This window comes from Sycon ciliatum, chromosome 1 (genome assembly GCF_964019385.1).
Source record: "Sycon ciliatum chromosome 1, ocSycCili1.1, whole genome shotgun sequence".
NCBI classification, from domain to species: Eukaryota; Metazoa; Porifera; class Calcarea; order Leucosolenida; family Sycettidae; genus Sycon; species Sycon ciliatum.
This window is the reverse complement of record NC_088643.1, coordinates 46,584,677-46,599,676: the sequence shown is the minus strand read 5'-3', so window position 1 is coordinate 46,599,676 and position 15,000 is coordinate 46,584,677. Positions and strand designations below refer to the sequence as shown.

Here is a 15,000-nt window from a genome sequence, read left to right as displayed (position 1 = left end):
ATGGTGTTGTATTCATGGCTGTATTGTTGTGATGAGTAGCATAGTGAATGCTGAATAGTGGTGCCTTGTCCTCTGCATGCTCTTCTTATTTCTCTTACCAGGCAATCGAGGAGCACTGCCGCGTGGAGAATGGCTACTCCGGCATCAAGGACATTGACTCTGTGCCTGTGACGCATGACGACGTTCAGCAGTCATTCCTGCTGGCCGAAACATTCAAATACCTCTACCTGCTGTTCAGCGAGGACGATGTGCTGCCCTTGGACCAATGGGTGTTTAACACAGAAGCGCATCCCCTGCCGGTGCTCAGGGGTTTACCCTCCGGAGCCTGATCATTTGAATTGGCATGCGGCAAACAACATTCAGGGTGAGGTACAATGTGAATCTGGTAGTGTCCACCCCAGCACATTCACACATTCGACTGCTTCCAATCGGACTCACGGTTTCGCACTCTGTATTGAATGCAATGTGCTTCCAGATTTTTTTTAAACATACAATCTGCCTGCATGGTGTTGACCTTGAGAAGCAGATGTTTCCTGAGGGTGGGGGCATCCTGACTCCCCCGCCGGAAATCTGAAGCAAGTGGGAATCGCCTTACAGAATGGCAGTGAACAAATTCATTCCGGTGGTGCTGTGAAGCAATCATCCCACTGGTCACCAGCCATACGACGCCTACTGTTGAGGAGTTTTATTTATCTCTTCTTACTGATTCTTAGTTTGCTACCTTGATGCAAGACCGGCACAGATATTGCTCTAAGCAGATGCTCTGGGCCAGCTGTGCCGCTTGGCTTTCCCCGTTCTGCATAATGTGACAAGGCACAGGATTGCTGCTGCTGCTGTTACTCCAGCTGATGATGACGATGACTGGCTGATAATGCTGTGCATACCAGTGTGTAACTGCATTCTATTTTTACTGCGGGTAGGGCGCCCAAACATGCATTGCTGCTTCAAGACACTTGAGCGTTGGCATGGATTCTACAAGTATATTATTCCTAATTTGAAATTGACTCCTCTGGATCACTCTCCAGCCGGTCATCAGAAACTGCGGTCCTGTCACTTCGCTATAGTTTACCTACCCATCACCAAAAATGCTTTTTGCCTAAGTGAAATGAACAAGATAACCGCCTGATGCAACATGCAGCATTGGAATTATTTGCTACCTGTGGTTACAGGTGATCGCTTGAGGGTCTATATTCTATTGCATAGTCAAGGTTACACTGTCATGCGCTTGTGCACGCCACACACCATAACGTACCGCTCATCCCCCCCCCCCCCCCCCCCCTGCGAATATCTACCTGTGAAGCTACTTCAGCGTATATCCGTATGTCGAAATACGGTGTTGACCCGACGCATGCACATGCTGTACACAATATGATTGTGCCAATGCAGGCATGCCTGTCGCGGCCAATAATTCAATATTCCGCGGCAAATTCCGCGGGGAAAAGGGTTTTTTTTTGCGGCATTTTAATTAAAAATCTGCGGCACTTTCTGCAAGTTTTTCACCCTCCTTGCATGAAGGAGTACTTTTCACACTATCGTTTGCAGTCACAAACTGAATGAGGTCAAACAGATTGGAAAGTAGTTTTTCTGCTGCTTTCTGAGTAGTAATTTTACTAATTTATCCTAAAAAAATATTTCTGCGAAATTTGCCGCGGCCGCGGAATCGCGTTTTTCCAAGGGGACAGATTATTATTTATTACATTTTTGATAGGGCAATCCCCACAGGCCTAAGGCCTTCTTACAGATGACTGGCTGACTGAAGACTAATTTTACTGTAGAAATGATGAAAGTAGCCAGGACTATAATGTAGTATAGTGCCATGCTTGCTACACATTGAGTCATTGTATGTATAAACTAACATAATTATTATCATGGTAAGAATTAGGAGCTGCATCTGCGCTTTATCCAAGAGGGTGGTGGCGTTCCTGCGGATGCGGAAAACTGGGCCTTGGGCCGAGTCTCACGCGAACCGTGAATTTTTTATTTTATTTTTAAGAATGGGTATTGTCCAAACTTGCACTATGAAGTGTCGTGGGGTGTTTTTTTTATGATCGTGCCTTGAAAACTGATAAGGCCCTGCAGGATCATCCCGATGTATTGAAGAAATCCGCAGCATGAAGTAAAAGTCAAGAAACTGCGCTGTACTAGTATTACCGTGGATGCTGTTGATACAGCCTTCACAGGCCGCACACGTACACACAGCACTACTGTGCTGGGCTTCTTCAGTTGGACCAAACAAATCCGCCCTGCCCCCACACCGGGGGGGGGGGGGGGAGGTGTGGGTAAAATGCACTGCACTCGACTAGTGCCAATGTCCTTGTGGACGTGTAAGTATTAGTTTAAAGTAGGATCTGGAGTCAAACCAGCTTGAGTCACATACCGCGCCAGTACTGTATCTACTATCTACATCTGCTTGCTTGTTACTACTAGTATATTAGTTCGTATTGTTAGTACTGTAGCTAAATAGCTGCGTGAATACTATACACATGTACATGTACATGATTATGAATGCCAGGAACTAACTAATAAATTATTACTTGAGGAAGAGCACTCTTGGTGACACCGACCTTCCACGCCTACAACGTTGTTGTAGCCAGAGGCTGCTGAAAAGCTGCACACGTACATGTACATGACTACATGTACACGATTGTACATCTGGTACATGGGCTGATTATTTCTTTCGCTATTTCGAAAGAAATGAAGGTCGATATGTATATAATAAATGTAGAGCCGAAGGATTTATTGCAATTATTATTATTATTATTATCAAATTTTACATACCAGTATAAAAACCGAGGTCCCATTTATTATACATAATGTTGACCTTCACTTTCCCTAAAAAGGAGTATTTTATAAACAGTATTCATTGGCCTTTGTGGTATTTTATAAACAGTATTTATTTGCCCAAAAGCCAATAAATATTGTTTTAAAATACCACTAGGCCAATAAATAATGTTTATAAAAATAATACTCCTTTTCAGGGAAAAGTGCAGTGCTGCATGGAAAAGTACAGTGGTATTTATTGAGTCAAGCAAATTTATTTGAATTCGATACTGTTGATGGTGTGGTCACTAATGAGTGTGGGTATTTATCAAAGGTCAATACAATTATAACATATTAGTACGAGTCGACTGTATGCTATACGCGTATTATAAATGATGGACTTGCATTATTTTCTCGCTGACGAGCAAACAGCTGCCGGCCCGCGGTTCATATCTACGCAGCTACACTAGCAACTACTAGTACTAGTACTAGTAGATCTATTGTCATACTTTAAAAAAAAAAAAAATTATGTACATGACCACTTACGTAAGTCGTTACGTAACTGTCGTTACAATGGTTTACCAGTGATTGGTGGATGTCCAAAAGTTAGTTTCGTTTACATTGTAGGGCAAAACTACGAGGCGAACGATGTTCTCCTTCGCCCTGGCCTGCCTCGGGCCCATGATCAACCCGTACCCGCGCCGGTGTGCATGGTAGACCGTGTGTCCTGGATAGATCTACGCACTGCCAATACTAGTAGATTCTACTACCGGAGCGATTGTGATTAGCGATCATTGCACCATCGCATGCAAACCACACAGCGTTCTCGATACAAGGAAAGAAGGGTTACAGACTCAGTAGGTCGAGGAAACTTCTCTTTCATTTACGACTTGTCTCAATCATGTACACGAACAGTCAGAGTATCACACTTCGAATCCCCTAGCTTACTAGATCGAGAAGAACCTGCCCCAAGTTCCAGTTCCTGTCACACGACCACCTACCACCAAAAAAGTACCAAACCGGCAGACGCACTCGTACTATTCTACTATGAATGCATAGCATGAACTACATGATTATGATTGTACAACAAGTGAGCTGAGGCCGAGGGTAGGTCGTGATGTAGATCTACAGAATGATCTACATGACCATGATGACTATTGAAGTATTATCGGCACTGCCGCAAGATCCTGACCCCCGTCCCCAGCCGCAGCGTGGCGGTATCAGAATAATGTCCACGGCTAGCTGGCATGAGTATTCACAGCAGTTTTCATTCCGTCCAGCAACTGAACTATAATACACTTTGGTTACCGATACTTCCTCTCTGAGCTAGCGACTTCTTTACAGCAGAGCAGCGGCTACAATCGGCCAAGGATTCCCACCGAATTGGAAGCCTCTGCTTGCTCCGACAAATGCCACTGGCAGAAACACCATACATGCATGGGGGGGTTCTAACTCGTGGCAGTCTCCCGCCCTGGCTGGGGATTTCTCTTTCAAATGTCTCCAGCATATTCTGAAGGCGCTCCTTGGTCGAGGATCTACGATTTGTCTGACACGAGAACGTCACAACTGGCACAAGACATTTTCAGCCAGCAGGCGATGACTTCAGCAATCGGTGCACCTTTGAACTATGTCAGCATTTGGGTAGGCCCCGGCTGCTGCAGCCGGCCCAACTACTTTGAGTTTGACAACGCTATTCGCTTGTGTAGGCGAAAAAGAACGAGGCAAGAACTCTCTCCCCCGGCCCCGCCTGTACTCATCGTACCAATACTGGCAATAGACCTACCAGCCAATGTGTGACAGTGTAGCCTAGTGACTCATTACATGTACTAGTAGTAGTAGTAGTACATTTTACATACTACTACTACTAGTACTAGTAACAGTAGTGCAGTCCACTACTGCTACTACTACCATGGTATACTACTACCATGGTATACTACTACTACATGTACTAGTACTAGCACTAGGTCTAGGGTACATGTAGGCGCAAGCTGTGTGACGTGTGTCGTCTCAGTCTGCACTGCATGCATGCAGTGCTCACTTCTTTTAGACTTCGTCTTTGTCTTTGCTGCTTGGCTAATCTGAGGCAATGATTCACGAATCACAGGCCAGAGCAAAAACAAGATCTGTACTGGGCCTTAGCCCTGCACACGCAAAACGACACTACTCACTAAAAATATACTAGTGCCAGTCCACATTACTAGTACAATGTCATGTACATGACATCATGTAACAAGATAATGGTCGAGGCAGTACAAACCGGTCGGTAATGATTGTCACTTTCAGAACGGTTGGACAGACTGAACTCTGATTGTCTGAAGTCATGACCATCAATCATCACCATGATCACAGTCAGTGAGTTCTATCTTCTACCAAGTACTGAAGTAGATCTACAGTCAGACTACAGTACCAGTACTGGCAGTAGAGTCAAAAGTGTACTTACCAGGCTACCACTACCATGCCAGCCTACCAGTACCAGTGCAGTGTACATTACCACTGTACTGCACTGCACCGACGACGTCGACGATCCGTTGCTCTTCGCGATCCTGTCATCAGAGTCATAATCATGCGTCAAGGAAATATTCCTGCTCTCAGCTGTTCGAATTCACCCTTCCGCCAATCAGCGACGGAGATTTTGACGTTTGTAAATGGGCCCATCACAAAACGCCCGCAGCCTGTGCTGCTCTGTACGTACATGTATCTGTCAGTATGGGCATCACAGCCTACTAGTACTGCTGCCAGCGCTGGCATCACAGCCTACACTTTTGGGTACAAGCTCCGCGACCCTTGCTGCAGTTGTGCGTCGTTCGCGAGTGTGCGAGATGCATCGAGCAGAGTTCGCAACGCCATCCTTCCGATAAGGAATACTGAAGGTACTGCATATGCATGCATAACCTAGCGTATGCAGTGCCTAGCATCAATACTGCATTGGGCTGGGGCTTTTATTTGGCAGGCTTCATAGTTCATGAACTGGCTCGCATCCAACGCGCCGTGACATGCCATGCCTGCGACAGCGAAAGGACAAGCTCAACACTCACATTCGAGTCACAACAGTTCAGTATTGTTTTGAGACAGTTCTGTTGTCCGGTGAGCGACACTTTCTTGACGAAGAGCTGAACTGAAGAAGAAAGTTGGTCAGGTCCTAGTGCGGCTGTAAACCCTGCTTTCTTCTTTCCTCCAACTGCTTCTCTGTTGTGCTTTACTCTTGAATTATGAACAGTCCGCTCTCTTCAGACTCCCAATTCACTTTAGACTTCGAAAAAGTAAGTAAGTTAGGACAGGTGCTTGAAGAGCCAGTTCTAATCCACAGCTCCCGAGAAGACCACCCGTCCGTCTCTGTCAAGCCAGTGGATCTTGTTCGAGCTGTGGAGGAACGTATTTTGAAACAAAACGACGTCTTCCTCCACGACGTCCGCTTGAACGGCAGTGCGGCGACATGGGTAGTGGACAACGATGTGAGTACGACGTTCAGTACGGAACGAAAATACAACGATATTGACCTCATATTTCGGGTAGATATTCCAGCTGAACAGAGCTTCGATTCCATTCTCCATGCCGCTCTGTTCGGCTTTCTGGACGCCGTAAAAAACTCGGGAACGATTGTTCCTGGCCATGGCGGAGCGGACACCCCCAACCCCTACAAGCTGCAGGAAGCCTATGTTCGGAAATTGGCTCGCGTATGGAGTTCATCGGATCACTGGTGCCTAATCAGTTTCCACAACATCAGAGGACTTGACCTTGAGCTGAAGTTCGTGGATCGGTGCCACCGACCCTACGAGTACTCAGTTGATTCGTTTCAAGTTATCATCGACTCGTACCTGGCGCTGAAGAAAGTCTCACCGTCCAACAGCCCCCATCTCTTTCCCACAGTCAATGTTGAAACAATGTGGGGTGATGTTAAGGAAGCCCTGCGCCATGTAAATGAACGGTGGATAGCAACCCGCAATCCGGAGAGCATTCGTGGCGGTGGCCTGCTGAAGTACTGTAAATTGCTTGTGCTAGGCTATCGGCCAGCGTACACCGACCTCCGGCGAATGGAGCGGTATATGTGCAGCCGCTTCTTCATCGACTTTGCCACACCAGCGTTAGTAGAGATCCAGATCACCAAGTACCTGGAGACTCATTTTCGCCAGGTGCGTTCCCATTTCGACACGGCTTGCCTGGCATCGGCATTCCTATGGTCCTTGTTCCGAGTGGTGGAGCTGTCTTCGGACTGCTTGGCTGTTGCCGACCGCCGGCGGGTGTTGCACATCATCCTGAATCAGGCCAGTGCGCTAGAGCAACCATTCCAGATTTCCTTCCCATCATTTCGTCCGGTGCGACCAGTACAGGGCTGCTCTGCAAAGCAGATTTGTAACCGCTTGGAGGTTGCCCGAAGCCCCATCATCGGTGGCCGATGTCCGGCAGCATAGTTGGAGTTGAGGTAATGCAACAAGTTGAAGCTGTTTTATAGAGAATTTTCAAAGCTGTACAGCAATGCTGTTTATGTGTTCTTCGGGCACCTATGTCCCTAGGTGTGCATGCCTTGTATTTCAATTTTATTCATCCTACTCTGCCTCGTGTTGATGCGACCCCTTATGTTTATGTATCCTAATCTATGAGAGAGTGAGTGTGTGTGTGTGTGTGTGTGTGTGTGTGTGTGTGTGTGTGCGTGCGCGTGTGCGTGTGTGTGATGAGAGAGCGAGCAAGCGAGTGATGGAAGCATGCATGTACATATGCATGCGTGGATATCACCCAGTCAATTTTTTGGTCCCGTTTTTACCTCTACCTCACATGTCAGGAAAAACCAACCTTGTTATATCTTGCATGCAGTGCGGTGTTGAGACATTTTTCGGTAGTCCTACTGCTTTGCCATATTTCTATCCTCACGAAAAAATGCACCCAATGAATATGTTACCACTAAACTGATTAGGGAAAATGTCTTTACTCTCCATTCCTCCTTCGAATGCCCTTTTGCCGTTTCATTTTAGATTGTATGGAAAGTTTGTTTGCACCAGGTCATGTTATATTCTACCTTTATTATCCTTATTCCTAGTTGATTTTATTCCTCTCGGTTGCTCCTGTTGTTCATGATCATATGCGAGTACTTCAGTAGTTATCTAGTCTCATTGCTTTCAGCTTTCGTTTAGTTCTCTCTCCGATTCTTCAGTTGAATGGTCTTCGCTGGTCGTTTTCCACATATGTTCTGCTCATCTTTTAGAGTGGTGTTTCTTATTTTTCTATTTTACTCTTTGTTGTAAGCTTCGGCCAAACAAATGTCCACCAACCGCAACCTGGGTGTTTCGTGAGTTACATGTTTGTACATGCCGGCTTTACATGTACATGTATATCCACTGATTTTCTGTGAATGGATGTTGTGTACAATGTACATACCATCCACCCTTCCAGGAAACTCCCCTGATTGAAGTATCCATTTACTTTTGCCAGAGAATCCTTCAAATAAAGTCTGAATGAACATACATACAGACCTACAGTGTACATGGCGGGGATGTGATAATTATAAACTTCTTGCTTGCTCTTTCTTCCGAAGGTTGATGCCACTACAATTTGCTGTAGGTTTTCTGGCTACTGGTAGTAGTATGGAGTCTACACCCTGAGGAACGTGTTAACTGTCCAAAAGAAAATGTCGTGCGTTCGAAAATAATCATCTGTGTCAATGTTGTGCCGTTTATGGAAACTGGAAGAGTACAATAACCCGTTACCCCTCTTGATCGCGCGCATGATCATTTCAGGGATCCCTGGTTCACGCGACGTTATGGCTAAATGCCCTTATTAGTTATATCAAGAGTAGGGGGTTATGTACTCTTGGTTATATCAAGAGTCCATAATGGATTCTTGTTGCCATACAGATACATGTACCGTATTTTCTATCCAGCCCTTGCCGCTTGCGGGGGCCCCGCACTGCGGGCTTGATTCCGCGGTATACGGTACTGCCCTCGTACTCGTGCAACAACTCCCAGGTCCGGCTTTCTGATCTTCGAGCTCGCGTGCGCTGCGCGCTCGTCCAATCGCGTGGCGTGCATGCGTGCATATATGCGCGTGACCGGACGCGGCCGGGGTGACCATGGTGACCTCGTTTGGCCGGCCGGGTACGCGGTACACATGGTGGGTCAGGCGCATTTGCATGACCTTTATAAAAATAATTAGAATTTGACTTTCTTCCAAGAAACAAGCTGCAGCAGGACTTGCTTTTGTTACTGTTTTACTTCACGTCGACCGCTGATACCTAGATTGATCTTCATCCTAATACCAAGAGTATATAAGCCCCCATACTCTTGTTAATACGTGTAGTATGCATGAGCAGTAAGCTAAGGTCGGCAAATTCATTTTTATTATTATTTTGAAACGATGTATATAAGGTATTATACCGGTACATTACAGTAATAGCCTCTTGGTCTGGCCGTTTATTGGCGGAGCTGTTGGAGGACTTGATGGCTTCAGGGGAAATTTCTCGAGGTGAGGTCGAGAGGGGTACATGATAATAGTTTTTCCTGAAAATTTCCGTAGTAACGCACTGGAAGTTCTTGAAATTTTTGCCCACATTTTTGCCTACATATACAGGACAGCTATTATCAATGCAGTCCATTTCAGACATTGTTTCCTCAATTTATGTGGGAAAAGGAGCATGTCCACACTCGTATCACTAACATGGCAACCAAAGTGGTGTCCCCCGAACGTTTTCCTGTAGCGATTTATGGAATCTTATGACTATAAAAGGGAAATGGAAAGCCAACGATAAGTATCTAATATTGACAGAGTACGAGGTCAATATAGGAAATATAAGCCGGGTAAGAGACAGAGGTGCAGCCGAGGTCTTTTACGAGGTTTTCTTTCCTATTGACCTAGTACGAAGTCAATATTAGATTTATCACGACTAGCCAAAGCATGTGTTCAATCCCTAAAATAGGAGTCAAATATAAGTAGTCAATACCGTAAAAGCCCCTGTATACGCCCACTCGAAAATACGCCCACCCTCCGTGTACACGCCCAGTCAGGGGAAGTCAACACTTGTTTCGAAATAGCGCCCATGCCCATGTATACGCCCAGGTATGCCGGAAACACCAGTACATGTACAGGTACTGATACCCAATACTGTAGAGGCAGACAATTTCGTCGGTCAATAACTTCGTCCAACTCCAAAGAAAAGGAGTTCGTCCGGTTGAAAATTTCGTCCATGGATCATAAGAGTGTATAGAAAAGCTGGACAAATCGATATTCGTCCTACATTTAATTTAGTCCAAAAGCTCCTTGGACGAAAAAGATGAAATTAAATTCCAGACGAATTTTTCTGCTTGTACAGTACATGTACTTACGTTCGGTTACATAATTGGTATTCCAAGTATACGCCTGGTTCCAAAATAACGCCCGCGCCTTTGTATGCGCCCAGGAAATCGAGGCTGCTATTCTATACGCCCGGGGCCTATACACGGGCTTTTACGGTATAGCCCTCAGGAGTGAAATATGCAGGAGTATTTGACTTTCCAAAAAAGTGTCAGCACCGACGCAATCCACACAGTCAAGTAAAGCCAATTATGTAACCGAACGTTATCGTTTCCTTCTCATCATGCATAAGTACAGGGAATAATGGGAAAGTGTCAAAATACAGCAACTTATAGAGCTAAAGCAAAAGCATGGGTCGAGAACCTCACGCTATACGTGTGGAAAAAATAAAATTCAGCTGAACAGGTCAAAATCAGGGTGAAGGTGAAGAAATGACTATTTTTTCCGCACGTATAGCGTGAGGTTCTCGATCTATGCTTTTGCTTTAGCTCTACAAGTTGCCGTATTTTGACATTTTCCATTATTCCCTGTACTTACCCATGATGAGAAGGGAACGAAAATGTTCGGTTACTAAATTGGCTTTACTTGACTGTGGATTGCGTCGGTGCTGACACTTTTTTTCCGAAATTGGATACGCCTCCATTTTTTTCCTTACAATATTTGACTGCTTTGTATAGCAAAAAATCTTTGGGAGCCAATACTAAGGGAGTGATAAGGATTTATACATATGGAGTGAAAACAACGAGCATGCGAAATAGCAATTACTGCAATGATGTAATGAACTACGGTTTCCACAAACGTTGATTGTACTGTCCCCCTGGAAAATCGCGGTGTCACGTTACGTTCCTGGGTCCAGCGGCATCGAAGTTGATGAGAACACACTACTGGCATCTCAGCTGCTCCCCATTCTTTTGGGCAACACTCTTGAGAAGTTATCGACCGGCAGCTGCAGCGTGTACAGAGGTCACTGCTGCCGATATCAGTCTGATGACTTTGTAGTTCTTTCGAAATCTTATAATTTTTAAGTATACCTCTGGATTTTGAGCCCATGATAGGTTGGCTTTCAACTTTCTAGTTGCCGCTCGTCCACAATTTCATACATGCCCTGAACACCCATAGTCCGATAGGTGCTCTGCGGAAATCTGTGTCAATCACTACTTCAAAGTACTCTCACTCCTCTCTTATCCGGGCGGTCCGGGACCGGGAACTGCCCATAACTTGGAAATGTCCGTAACTCTGATTCGCGTTCGTTTTGATGGGGAAGGGCGAGAGATCTAGCATATGACGTCACTATTTCCACAAAAATGGCGAAAGAGTAGTTATCAGTTTCCTCGGAGACAAAAAATGTCTATAAAACTTAGAAAAAGGACACGCTTCGGATTCCTCAACATCTGGACGCACGCATCCGACATCGCGCATCGCTACATCTCATTCCGCAACACGTACATTGCACGTGACCGTGGAGGGTATGCCCACCACAAGAATCATCCAGGTACAAGATGATCCAACACAGCGACATCAACACCAAACAACGTCACCTTGCAACCAGCTATCCATGCGTACTACGACAGTGCGTTATCACCGGAAGTACCCACAGACCTCAGGCTTGCGAGACCGCCAAAGAAACAACCGGACAAGAAACATATCAGCTTGGCATTGACAGGAATGGAATCGACTTAATTTAGAAGGATAACGAGATCGGCGCTGGTAGCGTCTAAGGCACTGGCAGAGTCAACGACGTTAGGTCTGATAAGTATGAGGGTTCCATTGCTAGTCATTCGTTGGAGCATCCTGAATGTCGTGCTATGCACTCAGTTGAACGTTTTAGCGTTCATAAATTCGGCTGGGTCACGATGAGAAACGCTTGCGATTCTATCTCTTCAGTCAGATCTTGTACTGTCTACAATCAATGTACAGAGAGGTTTGCAGCGATTTATTATTCGCAAATGTGTGATGGCTGCGAAAATAGCAAAATTTAATCTCTAGCAAAAGTTTCTCACTTTGACAGTAGTTCTGTCCATTGGTTGTCAATTGTAGTCGCACTACTAGTGCATTTCACGCTTGTTAGGTTTTCTCACACTTGCACTTTTTTCTCATTCTTTCTATGCGTATGGGTCACACACTTTCGTCGTTGTTTTGGCTATTCTTCTTTGCGATGTTTTACCACCTCTCTACTGTACTTAATCCATTGTCCTTGTTCTTTTGCTCTTTATACCTGTATTACATAACAAGAAGGCTTGAAAGTGCACTCATGAACTTTTCAAGATGTTGTTCAAGAATCTGAAGTGTGTCCTTTTTCTAAGTTTTAAGAGTAGTAATATTTACAGTAAAACTCACGAACAGGGTGCCCGGTAGACCGAGGTGCTTGTGACTTTGAGGTCCAGGTAAAGGAGATGTGAGTGTGGTAATGCGTTTACTTTTACTTGATGTGGGGTGTAGTAATAGTATGCACTTTTCCCTCAGGATGGGTATCGTGTAGATGTCTGTAGCCAAGCTGCATTCCACCTGTAATGCGCTTCGTCTCGAGCCGGCATCTGGACGTGCGGTATGAGTGAATTCCTATACACGAGCTCAACTTATCCCACGTGTAGGATGAAGGCTTCCATGTCTAAGTGCCAGCTTGGCCAGAGCCCGTTCAATGGCCGCAGCCGTGCTAGGATCTGTTGCAGCTACTTTCCAGTGAGTTTGGCTGTCGCTCGTTGGGCTCGGCCAAGTTAGGAGGCCTGAGGGCTTTAAAACAGCGTACGACATCCGAATGAACTTGTTTCTCTGTTTTTCATTTGGGGAACCGGCGAGGAAGAGCGAAAGGGACATGGCAAACTACTACATTCTGCCACTACTAAGTAGGAGTGTGTTGGTGAGACCGAGGGAGAACTACAATGGACTTGGCAGGCTCGGGTACACTGGTAACCTCAGCGACCTCATATCACTCATATCCTGTGCTGTGTCGTGATCGCGTGTCGCTGTGTACATGCAATGTTGTTGTTGCAGTGGAGTCCCTTACCATGGTACCAATACCAGGCAGCACTGCGGAGCTGCAGGAACCAGTAGGCGACACTGGGTCGTTTGAGCGTGAAGAATCTCTCAGCGGTGTGCAGGAAATCGCCGAGAGCGAGTCACTGTACACCGACCCGCTGCTGTCTAGCTCGTTCGACACTGATACCGATGATCACCTCATTGACGACTCAGCCTCAGAGGCGCATGTAAGTAATAAGCGAGAGGGAGAGAAAGGGGCGGGAGAGAGAGAGAGAGAGAGAGAGAGAGAGAGAGAGAGAGAGAGAGAGAGGGAGGGAGGGAGGGAGGGAGGGAGAGAGAGAGAGAGAGAACTGACTACCGGTATGTGGACTTCGATGGCGTCGGTGGGCTAGACCGGATGTACTGCCAGGCATGATGTAGCACATGTACCTGCTGTCAAACAGCACCACACACGACTTGCTAGTGGTCTTCATGTAGATTTGGTACAGGTGGCATCGCATCATGATCATGTCATGGACTGTGGAAATCCTCTACAGCGAGCACCATCTGTAATAATCGTCAGCGGTGATCCTTCACGTTAACGGCGTGCTTTGCCCACTCTCCAGTCGCCTCACCATCGTAGCTGTGCATCTTGGAGCCAGTCCACAACTTCAGTCATGAGCCTGCCTCCCAGTTTATCTCTACAAAATTGCTCATCGCTTTCTTGTCTGGCTGTGAAGAGGATTGTCAGGGTCAAAATTGCTGGTATCATACTCACCGGATACACTAGCCATTTCGATATACAAACTGCGCATTGTGAAGTGCATGGTCAGTGAATACATTCTTGTATATTGCAACCTCGCACTGCGGTCAAAGCGCATCTTGAGGTGGTTGTATATTGTAATTTGTGATAAATGTTATCGAATAGCTACAGTTACGCTTTACACTTCTGACTCTTGTAGTGTGGGTCTTCATTCACCCCCACTGCTGTAATGCAGGTCTTCTGCTGCCGCGTGACCAATTTCTGGCAGTGAGCAAGTGTGTGCGTGTGCGTGTGTGTGTGTGTGTGTGTGTGTGTGTGTTTCCAGCATACCAAAAGAAGTCTATCGGAATATGTCGGGAAAGGTGAAGTGAGCAACCTTGTGGCTTTCGTAGTTATGGTGGTGGGCATAGTGCTGACTGTGGCCTTGGACGAACCACACGACACCAAGCGTAAGTTGTGTTCAAACACACCATGCACACCATGCTGATGCTGTAGCTTTCCTTTGGTCTGCTGACGCTGTAGCTTTCCTTTGGTCTGCTGATGCTGTGGCTTTCCTTTGGTCTGCTGATGCTGTAGCTTTCCGTTGGTGGGCTGATGCTGTAGCTTTCCTTTGGTGGGCTGATGCTGTAGCTTTCCTTTGGTGGGCTGATGCTGTAGCTTTCCTTTGGTGGGCTGATGCTGTGGCTTTCCTTTGGTCTGCTGATGCTGTGGCTTTCCTTTGGTCTGCTGCTTTCTGGCGTTTTCTGCACAGGTTGGTATCTCTACCGGTGTATACGTGCACTGGGTTTGTTTGGATTTTCCGGTAAGACGTGGTGCGAGATAGGGGATGCGCATGTTGGCCTGTGCTTGCCGTAGAAATGTGTGCTGGTGTGCTAGGTTGATCCTTGAGTTAGACAGTACTAGTGTGGTCTCGCTTCACGAAAGCCTTTTTCAAGGTTCATTATATTCGTATAATGATCTGCCTGCCGCAGGGACGTAGCTGATCTCCCCCTTTTGGGGGGGGGTGTGCAAGGCCGCATATGTGTAGGATGGCTTGTGCATGTCATTCATGGTCATTATGTGCATGCTGATCCTGGGTCCAAATTTGTAGGTGGTGCACGTGCCCCATGCGGGCTACGTGCCCGCTGACGTCCCTGCTGTGCTGACCAGCCTCGGGGGAGCGATTTCCTAAGGCTATTTCAAAGTAATAATTATTATGATAGCTCATGCCGAGTCGTAGGCCATTTCCCATGTCTCCTGGTATT

The 15,000-nt window shown here is 46.3% G+C and overlaps 3 protein-coding genes across 5 annotated transcripts in view; all 3 read left to right on the top strand.

Annotated features, from left to right (window-relative positions):
* Positions 1-1,207, top strand: part of LOC135829038 (mannosyl-oligosaccharide 1,2-alpha-mannosidase IA-like) — a 35,054-nt gene extending 33,847 nt beyond the window's left edge. Inside the window, exon 11 of the mRNA XM_065341447.1 lies at positions 102-1,207. Within this exon, the coding sequence (XP_065197519.1) occupies positions 102-329 (228 nt within the window). The 3' untranslated portion in view covers positions 330-1,207. The remainder of the gene's footprint in view (positions 1-101) is intronic.
* A 4,581-nt stretch (positions 1,208-5,788) lies between these two features.
* LOC135829049 (terminal nucleotidyltransferase 5C-like) lies at positions 5,789-8,029 on the top strand. The gene has a single exon (XM_065341459.1). It carries the CDS (start codon positions 5,970-5,972, stop codon positions 7,167-7,169), a length of 1,200 nt encoding a protein of 399 aa, XP_065197531.1. The 5' UTR covers positions 5,789-5,969; the 3' UTR covers positions 7,170-8,029.
* Positions 8,030-8,891: 862 nt separating this feature from the next.
* Positions 8,892-15,000, top strand: part of LOC135829018 (uncharacterized) — a 17,709-nt gene continuing 11,600 nt past the window's right edge. Inside the window, exons 1-4 of one of the 3 annotated variants that reach the window (XM_065341421.1) lie at positions 8,892-9,213; positions 13,030-13,241; positions 14,082-14,205; positions 14,508-14,558. In XM_065341421.1, coding sequence (XP_065197493.1) covers positions 9,189-9,213; positions 13,030-13,241; positions 14,082-14,205; positions 14,508-14,558 — 412 coding nt within the window. In that variant the 5' untranslated portion in view covers positions 8,892-9,188. Of the gene's footprint in view, positions 9,214-10,630; positions 12,423-12,459; positions 12,718-13,029; positions 13,242-14,081; positions 14,206-14,507; positions 14,559-15,000 lie in introns of those variants that run through there. The other 2 variants (XM_065341437.1, XM_065341429.1) reach the window with 2 other exon arrangements.